The sequence below is a fragment of the Crocodylus porosus genome, unplaced genomic scaffold, assembly GCF_001723895.1.
Source record: "Crocodylus porosus isolate Cpor-Errol unplaced genomic scaffold, CroPor_comp1, whole genome shotgun sequence".
Lineage (NCBI taxonomy): Eukaryota > Metazoa > Chordata > Crocodylia > Crocodylidae > Crocodylus > Crocodylus porosus.
Window position 1 is genome coordinate 23,985,235 of NW_017728910.1, and position 11,313 is coordinate 23,996,547.

The 11,313-nt window shown below is 48.2% G+C and overlaps 1 protein-coding gene across 1 annotated transcript; it reads left to right on the forward strand.

Moving 5' to 3' along the window:
• The first annotated feature begins 390 nt into the window (after nucleotides 1-390).
• On the forward strand, nucleotides 391-10,249 carry NCL (nucleolin). Its single transcript, XM_019532865.1, has 15 exons — nucleotides 391-501; nucleotides 863-976; nucleotides 1,723-1,957; nucleotides 2,594-2,746; nucleotides 3,199-3,396; nucleotides 3,676-3,765; nucleotides 4,066-4,201; nucleotides 5,227-5,363; nucleotides 6,051-6,177; nucleotides 6,394-6,527; nucleotides 7,243-7,381; nucleotides 7,509-7,660; nucleotides 8,213-8,339; nucleotides 9,332-9,558; nucleotides 9,772-10,249. Exons 1-15 carry the CDS (start codon nucleotides 484-486, stop codon nucleotides 9,852-9,854), a joined length of 2,070 nt encoding a protein of 689 aa, XP_019388410.1. The 5' UTR covers nucleotides 391-483; the 3' UTR covers nucleotides 9,855-10,249.
• The last annotated feature ends 1,064 nt before the right edge of the window (nucleotides 10,250-11,313 follow it).

Genomic DNA, 11,313 nt, shown 5'->3' on the forward strand with positions numbered 1-11,313 from the left:
TATTTGTTCCCCGCACATGCGCACCCCCACGGACAGTGTCAGGGGCCCGGCGCTCGCAGCCCCCCGACACGGCCCACACCCGCACCCCCAACCCAAGGCCCAACCCCACGTGGTCCCGCAGGCGCCACGTGCTCGGCCTCATCCCCAACCCCCACACCCAGCCCAATCAGCGCGCGGACGCCTAACATCGCACTCCCCCATTGGCTCTCTCTCCCCCCCTCGACACTTCCCTGGAACGCGCTTCCCCATTGGCCAGCGGCGAAAGCTGCGCGGATTGGCTCGGCGCCGTCTGGGGGCAGCCGCGCCGATTGGGCTCCTACCCCGCGCGGGGGCGGGCTGGGCCGCGGAGCGGGTTGCGATTGGCTCTGACCGGACGCGGGGGGCGGGGCGAAAGGCGGAGGTTGGGAGGGGCGCGGAGACGCCGCGCTCACTCCGTCGTTGCAGGCCGAGGCGCCAGTCGCAGCCTCCCGCGTCGCCGCCATCATGGTCAAGCTCGCCAAGGTGAGGCCGGGCCCGGCCTGGCCCTGCTCCCGCGCCCGGCCGCGGGGAGGGGAAGCGAAGGGCGAGACGGCGGTGGGGGGGGGGGGGCGGCCACGTGGTGTCTCCGCGCACGTGGCCCCCCCCGGGCCGGGCCGGGCCTCGTGGTGTGGGCCGCAGAGGGGGTGGGGGCGGGAAACGGCACCTTGTAGACTGATTCGACCAGGGCACACGTGTTAGAGGGGCAGGCCTGGATGGGGCCTAGTCTGGGTGGGAGCAAATTTATCCTCAAATTGGGGAAGGTTGTTGTTTACCCCCCCGTGTCCCGGGGCCAGTTGTGGGGCCCTAACTCGCCTAACACGTGGGCTCCGTTCCCGTCTCCCAGAACGCGAAGAATCAAGTCAAGCAGAAAAAAGCGCTGCCGCCGCCTCCCAAGAACGTGGACGACAGTGAGGAAGAGGAGTCTTCTGAGGAGGAAGAGAGCAGCAGCGAGGAGGAGGTGATCGCCCTTCTCCCGCGCCTTTTTTTGCAGCCAAGCGTTTCGTTCCTCAAGTCGCTTCATCGTTCCCAAGATGGGGGGAGGGGGACACTTAATCTTTCCCTAAACCAAGGCGGGGGGGAAATTGCTTAATCCTTTTTTAAATGGAGGGTGGCAGAAGCAGAGCCATTATTTGACGAGGGGTATTTTGCGTCTTGCTAAATAACCTTAAACCTTACAGGGGGTTCACCTTTTTGGCTGCATGGCTCCAAAAGTGCATCTAGTCCCGTGGTACTAGGCAGGGCCAGGATGTGGTCTGTAGGCTACGGGTTGAGCATCTCTTGTGTAGTCTTTTGTATCCATCCTCCATAAAGTTGGATGCTCTGATTATCCTCCATCCCCCCCACCCCCCAAGTTTTGCAGAGCATCACCAAGGACACTGTTGTGCTAATGGCTCTGAAAATTGGCACTTCTAGGACATGATTTGTCTTGGAGTTGCTGTATCATCACGCCTGTTCATTCCCATAACACAGCATGTTCAGCTGTAACGTGCTTGTTCCTAATCTGTGTGCAAATGAAGGGTAGCTGTTACAGCCAGTGTGACTTGGCCCTTGGGCAGGAAGGCCAAACTTCCAGCTTTCTAGAGACTTTGGCACATGGTCTCATTTGTGGGTTGTGACTTTGGTAGCTGACAATTTGAAACCAACTTTTTGAAGTACGTGTAGGAGTTGCTTAATCATTCCTCACTTGATGTTTCTCTCTCTAAGGTGGTGGTCCCTCAGAAGAAAGTAGTTGTGAAAGCAGCAGGCACACCTGGCAAAAAAGCAGCTGCAGCTACCCCTCCTGGAAAAAAGTCTGCCCCTCCTGCTAAGAAGGTAGTGACTCCACCAGCGAAGAAGGCTGCTGCTCCAGCCAAAGGAGCGAAAAATGGAAAAAATGCCAAGAAAGAGGAGAGTGAGGAAGAGGAAGATGATGACAGCGAGGGAGATGAAGAGGACTCTGGTAAGACAACAGTCATGCAGTTCTTAACCTTTTTAGTCTCAAGCCACCTTCTGTAATTCTTAGGAATTGAGTGGTACCCCATTCAGAAACTAATTTCTTTATTGCAGTGCTTACCACCTTGCAGATGGCACAGGCAGACATAGATTCATAGATTGTAAAGGGCTGGAAGGGACCTCACAAGATGATTGAGTCCAGCCCCGCCTGCCCTTAGCTGCTTATCTCCTCACACTTTTTGCAGCACCTCAGGGTGCCTGACCACACGGGTTGGGAATCACCAAGCTATCAGTAGTTTAGCTATCTTCAACAAGTACACTAAGATGGTCCAGTCCAGCTGCTTGTGCATTTTCCATCGCAGCTCTGTGATGTAGTTCCTCACAAGTGGCACAGGTCTGGCATAGCCTCAAGATGGAGGCAGTGAAAGAGAGATAAGCAAGTTAATGGTGGAGCTGTATGGAAGCACATGGCATTGGCTCTGTTAGTATTATGTGATGCTTAAACTGACAACTAGCTCTCTGTTTCCAGAGCTTCTAACTGGATCCAAGTTGGTGAGATGTTAAAGTTTCAGTCAAGGCTGCAGTAACAATAATGTGCTTGGTCGTAGTTTGCAGAACACAGAGTAATTGGCTATTGTTACAGATGAGTCTGAGGAGGAAGAGGAAGTCCCAGTGCCTCTGAAGCTTGCAGCCAAAAAACCTGTAGCTGTACCAGCCAAAAAACTGGTCGCTGTCCCAGCAAAGCAAGAGTCTGAAGAGGAAGAAGATGATGATGAGGATGATGATGAAGAGGATGGTATGTAGGCTGTGCTTGGTGTGACAGGGCTGAGATTAGGAGCACATGGTTTGAATTGGTGTGACTTGCTAAGAGGGTGCCAAAAGATTCCTTCTTAACTTTGCATTTTTAAAGCCAACTACTCATCTGTCCCACTTAGGTCTAAACTAGTTTTTATGGGGCTGCAAGAGCTTAGTGACAGAGGAGTGGTTAACATGTTACTAGTGAGTTAGTGCTTGCAGAGCTTCTTACTGTTGGTAGGACTTGTGGTATCATGGGTGGCACATGGGCCCCCAGCCAAAATTGGTTCATGCTAGGTATGGAGATGCTTTAAGAATTCTTTTCTTAGATCTCGCAGGCTTAAATGAACAAGATGAGTTGTGTCCTATTCCCCTCAAAAGGGGAATGAGGTGAAGTTTCCTTGGCATTGCACAAAATTACAGTTTGTGTTCTAACATCTCTTATCACTTCAGACTCTGAGGAGGACGAGGCCATGGACATCACCCCAGTTCAAGTGAAAAAAGCAGCTCTAGTGAAGGCGGCTGCTGCTGCAGTAGCCAAGGCAGAATCTGAAGAGGAAGATGATGAGGACGATGACGACGACGACGATGATGATGAAGAAGATGACGACGAGGATGATGATGACGAAGATGAAGAGGATGAGGGGGGAAGTGAGTTGAACGTAGCTGTGTGCGAATTTGTGCTGTGCAGTAGCACACTGCTGTTTTCTAGAGCAGTTACAATTCTTGAGCAAGTTGTGCCTGAAGTCCTTGATTTGCATAAAACTGGAACTGATGAAAAGTGTTTGAAATGACGATGTGGTGGAAATCACACATGAGCGTTTCTCAAGATAGTCAAGTACTGATCCAGTTTGAAAGACTGGTTATCACTGGTGCCTTAGACCTTGGCTTGTATTTCAGCATCTTCCTGCCTTTCCCTCTGTTCCATAGAGCCTGTGAAGGAAGCACCTGGGAAACGAAAGAAAGAAATGGCCAATCAAAAGAGTGGCCCAGAAGTTAAGAAAAAGAAAACAAGTGAAGGTAAGTTAGAGAAGCAGCAGTCTGAAAAAGCTTCCTGAGTCTCCAGCTTAGCTCTTAAAGCACTTCTTCTCAAGTGTGAAACCCTGCTGGATGGGGGGTTTGTACAAAGGCTTTGACTGCTGGGGGCTGGTCAGCACAGGTGATGAGTACTAGGGACTTAATACTGAAGTCTGATGTCAGGTTTTTTTTAAATCTGATGTGCTGAAGTCTGGTGCAGTCAGTGAGTTACACCAGCGTTGTATTTAAGACGTATAACTTAACTATAGTGTGTGCGTGTGGTTTTTTTTTTTTTATTTAAAGAAAATGCTGAAGCTTTCTCCCTCTTCGTTGGAAATCTGGACCCCAACAAGGACCTGGAGGAGCTGAAGACTGGCATCAAGGATTTCTTTGGCAAGAAGAACCTAACAGTCTTGCAAGTCAGAATCGGCACATCCAAGTAAGTTCTCTGCTAAACCTCTGCCTGCTGATGTTTGGAGTGGTCGATATAAATTGCAGGTGTACTTGATTAGCAGGCAAACATGAAATGGAAGAGGAATAGTTGGAGAGCGTGCAAAACTGCCTGAGAAGGTGTGACTGCTCAGAGAGGTGGGGTTTCCCCTGCAGCACATGTTATTTCATTTGATAGTCGCTGCCTCCTAGTCCTGTGGCTTTTTTCTAAGCATACCTGTCAGGCAGAGTAAAGTGTCCAAGTGAGTTTAACCAGGGAAACATAGAACAAGAGTCACTCAAATTTTCGATTACCTTAAAGCAGTGGTGTCAAACATTCAGCTTGCAATGGTGTTCAGTCTGGCTGGCTGGTAATCCTGTACTTCTGAGGTATCAGAAGTTGACAGTGTGGCCTGTTGGATATGCTCACATGGTAGCAAGCCCCCAGGCTGACTTTGGTGTCCAGCCACTGGCCCCTTGCTGCTGCCTAAACGTGCCCCCACCTTTCACCTAGCCTGTGTTGCTGCCTGAGTACAGACCTACCACGGTTGTGTTTTTCCCCCTTGGTGCTGAGCACTGGGGGGGAAGAGCCAGAGGGCACTACTTTTTTAAATTCCCTTAGGCAGGGGTGGCCAACCCGTGGCACAGGCTACCTCCTGTATGGCACACACATCAGGGAAAGAGCACAGTGGCAGATAGGGTTGGGAGCAGACAGCAAAGTAACAGGTCAGGCAGGGAGCACAGGGCTGGGAGCAGAAAATGGGGTAACAGATCGGGCAAGAGAAGGGGATTGTGGCACTTGAGGAAGGTGTGGAGCAAACTTGTGGCATGCCTGCCAAAAGGTTGGCCCCTAATGCCATCTAAGAATGCTTTCCATCTCTTGTCTAGCAGCAGCTGTAAACTTTAATGGCTTCTGTGAAAGCTGCTTCCTGTGCTTAACTCTTCAATAGCAGTCCCTCCTGGGGATGACTTCCATAATGTCCTTTGGTACAAAGTCAAAAGATCAGTGTAGATTTTAATGCCTCTCCTTTTCAGGCGGTTTGGCTACGTTGATTTCTCATCAGCTGATGACCTGGAGAAAGCTCTCAAGTTCAATGGGAAGAAGCTCATGGGCTCAGAAATGAAACTGGACAAAGCAAGGACTAAAGAAAGCCAGAAAGAAAATAAGAAAGGTAGGAAACCATTTTGGTTCTTTGAACCTTTGCTTTGGTCAGTGCAGTCAATTATACATTAGTGCTGATATGCTCTTAGCAGTGCTTCTTTGGAAGCCAGTCTGCTAAAATCTTTTTATTGTCCTTCTAAGTTTCAAAGAAGAACTGGTAAAAGCACTTCAGTGTCTGAGAAAGTATTTAAGTTAACATTTTTTTGATCAAGTTCTGGCTGTAATCATCTGTCTGTCTCTGTTAAAATATGAAGTTCTCATCAAAAGGATTTAAATCCTTTTTCAGTTTTATCTGAACTGTGCATGTTTTAAGTCTGCTTCATGGCCTGGTAAATCTCAGACTAATACTCCTTGTGCCACATCTGTGAAAGTAGAATCTTGAGGAACAACGGAGGCATTGGGGAGGGAAGGAACTAGCTTTACTGACAGCAGATAATTTTATCTTTCTCATTGTGGAACCTGGATTTTGTTTGTGCACAAATACCTTCTTAACTTTCGAGTAGCTCTTAATCTGTATATACACCATATTTACTGATGCCCATAAATATACAGCTTTATGTGGTGCTCTTCTTGGTCTAATTCTGAATGGCCTTATCTTGGTGTTTGGAGCTGATGTGATGCTTTAAAGTGAACAGGGTCTGTTACTACCTTTTCAGCATATTAGCAAGGCTGTACATTTTGTTTTTTCTTATTGTAGAGAGAGATGCCAGAACAATCTTTGTGAAGAACCTACCTTACCATGTAACCCAAGATGAAATTAAGGAAGTATTTGAAAATGCATTGGAGGTCCGGCTAGTTCCTGGCAAGGGCGGGACCAGTAAAGGGTAGGTAGCTGTGGTAGTTCTTAACCACCAGCCTGTTTTACATGTAAGCTTCTAGTGCAGCTCTCTTCTTTACCTTGGATTGATGTCTCTGCTGTTTCAAAACCTACCTCAAAAAATAAGCGAGAGAACACCTACTCAAAGTAAAACAGTGATTCAGTTCTTAATGCATTTGGCAGCTCAGAAGAAATATTGTTAATATGCTCTCCTTCATTTCAGAATTGCTTACATAGAGTTTAAAACAGAAGCTGAAGCAGACAAAGCACTGGAGGAGAAACAGGGCACTGAAATTGATGGCCGTGCTATAATCCTAGACTACACGGGGGAGAAGAGCCAGCAAAAAACTCAGAAAGGTATTTACAGGGCCTGATGATGCATGCAGGCTGCCATGATGACAGTTTTGCCAAGTGTCTTGTGCTTGCTTCACTAGCAGATTGCTTTTCTTGCATGGTTCTCCTCTTGCCTTCCCATTGCTAACATTTCATGGGTTTTTTTTGTTTGTTTTGTTTTTTTTTAAATCCTGTGTTCTGAAAATGATTGATTGGGCTGGGGAAATTGCACCATCAATCTTTTGACCAGTGGGGGCCAGTCTTTTTGGCGGACATGCTACTATTTAGCCCCACACCTACCCCAACCACCATTCTAGTCCCCTCTCCCTGCCCAATCTGATGCTTTGCGTTTTTTGTTGGCTCACCCTGCCCGTCTTCTGCTCGTGTTCTGCTCCCTGCCTTAGTTGCCCTTTTGCTGCCTGTCCCCTCCTTCATCTTTAGGGCAGGGGTGGGCAAAATGCAGCCCGCCAAGCTATTCTATCCGGCCCGTGGGGCCCCTGAAAAATGTAGAAAATTAATATTTCGCTGCCCCTGGCTGCCTGTCACGTGGCCCTTGATGGCTTGCCAAAACTCAGTAAGCAGCCCTGCACCCGAAATAATTGCCTGCCGTGTGCTAGAGCCTTGAAAATCTGTACATGTATCACCCCTTCCCCCCTCCCCCTCCCCAAACACTGTTGTTTTTATGCAGAAAAGTCTGTAAGTGTGGAGATCTCAGTTGTGCATTTGTCTCCCTGTGTAGGTGGCATGGGAGGAGGAGAGTCCAAGACCCTCATTCTGAACAACCTTGCATACAGTGCAACAGAAGAAACTCTTCAAGAAGTGTTTGAAAAAGCTTCATCTATCAGAATGCCACAAAATGAACAAGGAAGGCCTAGGGGGTATGTAAGAGTTGACTACGGTTTTTTGTTCTCTGGGTAACATTAATTTTAAAGAATGCATATGATGTAATAGTGATCCAGCGTACAGGAACAAGGCTCCTGACTTAATGCTTTTCTCTTCTATTAGCTTTGCATTTATAGAATTTTCTACAGTTGAAGATGCTAAAGAAGCTTTGAACTCCTGTAACAACACAGACATTGATGGCAGACAGATCAGATTAGAATTTACCACGCCAGGAGGACAGAAAAGGGACTTTGGCGCCAGGGGAGGATTTAATCGTAAGTGCTCTGTGCTTTATCGTTTGACCTTTTTTTCTCTTTTCTGTGAGATGCTTGTGGTTCACCCATGAAAATTTAAATTCTGTTGTCCGAGACCTGGATGGATGATGTGGAAGGACCTGCTTTCTTGAGAGCTGGTGCTGGAGGTGATGACTGATTATCTGAGATACTGATGAAAATTATCACAGAAATCCTAGTTAGTCAAGTACTGATCCAGCTTTACTGGTTACAGCTTAGTTAGGAAAATGAGTCAGTTTTTGTGAGTGTCTTCTGTTGAACCAATTCGCTGCATGGTGTAGTGTCATTGCTTTAGCTATCAGAAATGAGGTAGAGGGCTATGCCACCTCAGCAGCGTCATGTAATATTGTGGTGGATACTCATGGATTCCTGGACAATTCAAGCTGTCCATATTGCCAACTGGGCACAATACCTGTTTGCCTAAGCTCCCCTTATGGATAATAGGGCTTGATGGGAAGCTGGCTCTCAGAAACCTGCTTCCAGACAGAAACGTTACAATGTGGGGGATTTACAAGTGGGTTTTCTTTCTTTTAGAACAAAGCAAAACGCTGTTTGTCAAAGGTCTTTCTGAGGATACAACAGAGGAGACATTGAGAGAGTCGTTTGAGGGCTCCATAAAAGCCAGAATAGTCACGGACAGAGACACTGGATCTTCCAAAGGGTATGTCGCATCCTAATCTGCCTGAGAGGAAATTTTCCTCTTGGAAAAGGGTCTCAATCCATTGCCATCCAAATCGATCTTGGCAAGTCATTACCTTGAACAAAACACCGCATACCTCTTTGCCTTTGGTAACCTTGAGATGTTCTGTTGCTCCTTCTCAATGAGCTCCTTCCTGCCATAAAATCAGTGGCAGTCTATGGATTCGCACGAGAAGAACATTAAAAGCTCAGTGCTGGCTTATTCACTTTCTGGTCTTGTCAGATACCGTGATTAGCTATGGCTGGACACTTGACTTGACTTGCTACTGACGAACAGGCAACACTATGCTTATAGCATTTGTTATCAGATAATAAAGTTATGGAGATGTGGGACTCCTAGACAGCCGGCCAGTGTTAATTGTGCCTCACCTACCAACAGATGTTCCATGCCAGGGCTTTGTACTCCATGCCAGGGCTTTGTACTCTGCTGCTTTTTCTTCGTGCTCCTTACACAGGTTAAGAAAACTGAACTATTGTCATAAACTTGTCAGGCTTTATCTCTGGTGCAGTGCTGAGTACAGCAAGTGCATTTGGACCTGAAGACACTGCCAAAAGGTGTAGTCTATTGATTGAGCACAGCGTATGAACCAAGAACTGGCATTCAGTTCCAGCTCTGCCCTCATCCAGATAAAGGCAGAGGGCACGTGGTGTTGTGTGTCTTTTTAAGATGTAGAATCTACCATGTGTAGTGATGGATGCGGTAGTGAAACCCCCTTGTGTCCATCTAGCTACTTAATGCACATACATAAAATTGCCAAGTGTGAGCAAATTGAATTTTGAAAAACCAAGGCATTAGAGAATGATTCTAGGCTAAGTGTATTGGGAAAGGTGCCTGAGTTTCTGTCATCTTTAGATTCATCCATTAAAGATGCCAGAAGGCTGAGCAGGTTGACTTGCAGGGCTGTGTTCAGTGGCCATTGCAGTCATGGCTGAGCTCTCGTCTTGCCTCTATAGGTTTGGTTTTGTGGACTTCAGTTCCCCAGAAGAGGCCAAAGCGGCTAAGGAAGCTATGGAGGATGGCGAGATTGATGGGAACAAAGTCACGCTGGATTTCGCCAAGCCCAAGGGTGACGGTCCGCGTGGCGGTGGATTCGGCGGCGGATTTGGGGGCCGTGGAGGCAGAGGTGGCCGGGGTGGCCGTGGTGGATTTGGTGGCAGAGGTGGTGGTCGAGGATTTGGAGGTAGGTGATCTATTGAGCTATGTGTTCAGGGCTCACTGGGTTTGCCCGCTTGCTTTGGACAGCAGCGCAAGAGCCCCAGCAAACAATGGAGCTGCTTATGTTGAATATAGCACGTTGTGACCTGCCCAGATAGGAATCCAGGAGGGCATTACGGCTGTTGGGTTTGTGCAGACATGACTTTGCTTTCTAATCGCCTCTTAAATCTGCTTCCAGGCAGAGGAGGAAGCTTCCGGGGAGGCAGAGGAGGAGGAGGTGATCACAAGCCCCAGGGGAAGAAGATCAAATTTGACGACTAAACTTTCCCTTTCCCCCTCTCCTCTCTGAGACACTCTGAAAGGACTCCGGGGTTTTTATTCTCCCCTTGTTATTGACGGAGCCTCCCGAGGACATTCCAAGATGCAAAGCAGTACTGAGAGCCACTTGGAAAGCAGCAAACTTCATTTCAAGGAAGAGCACCATTTTGAATGGTGACTTTCAAAGGAACATTTTAAAGAAATGAGCAGTAGATGTGGGAGTTCCCCTTGTCTGTGAGTTGTCATTGAATTATTATAACCTTTTACCCATGTACAAAAATATTTTTTTTCCTATTAACTTCTGTAGCATTTTTTTTTTGCTGTAAAAATGCACAGCGTTTTATCATGATTTGTGCCTCGGCGCACTGCCTCGGGCAGATTAAAGGGCCTCGACTGGTGCCTGGTTTCTGCTATTCAGAAAGGGGAGGAGGGGAGCAAGCAGTTGGGGGCAGGGGAGAGGGGGATCTTCCTTTTGGTAGGAATAGCGCCAGCCTTCTGCCATCCTATCTGATTTTTTTTCAGCTGCCTTCTCCCCTATACATGTTGCTGATAAGCACCTGAACTTGGAGGTGTAGTCGGAAGGAGGACTGCTGAGGCTTTACACTAACTACATACGCAGCTCTCTTTGCCCTTGCTTTTTAAGCCAGTATATCTTATTCTCATGTGGCCATTTTAAGAAGAGTTTTGCATATCAGGCATGCAGCAGCTATCACTTTCAGACATCTGGACAGCAGTGTCTGGTCTGCTTAATTGGCGGCTGTGTGTTTCTGGGCGTTCACCCCCTGCTAGGCATCCAAGTATGAATGGGGGCAGTGACTGGAGAGTCAGTGGGTCACACAGGTAGCAGAGGTACAGGCATACTGGATGAAAATCAAGTTGTCTAGGACGGGGATTCCCAACCCCTGGCGGTGCCAGGCCGCAAAGGGTTGGCTGCCGGTCTGCCAGACCGGAAGTGACTGTGGACTGGAAGTGACCAGCATGCTGCGGACTGGCAGCCTCCTTGGGGTCATCAAGGGGGTTGACTAGCCCGGCCATGGCTTGCTAGGCCGCAGTTTTACCTATCCTCAGCATAAAAAGATTGGGAACCCTTGCTCTAGGACTGCAAGTGACAGGAGCTATGTGCTAAGAGCCCATGAGGGTTGGACCTACTTAGGGCAAAGACATCCTGTGCCACAGAGACTGTTAGGTCTGGAAATGAGTGGCTACTTCGTTATTTCTAAAGCAGGCCTGCCTCGGCCTTCCATTTGTGTGGAATCTCCTGACAAGGAGTCCTGAGCACCACCATGCAAAGGTGATAGTGCAGATTATTCAGGCTCTCACCAGGCACCACAGCCCCTCATCTAACATTTGGCGTAAATGCAGGTGGTCATGAGAGAGTGGTTACTCTAGAAGGCTGGGGTCCCCTCCCCAAACGCTTCCTTCCTAAAACCAGCCTGCTGGTGATCTCACTATAGCCTCAGTG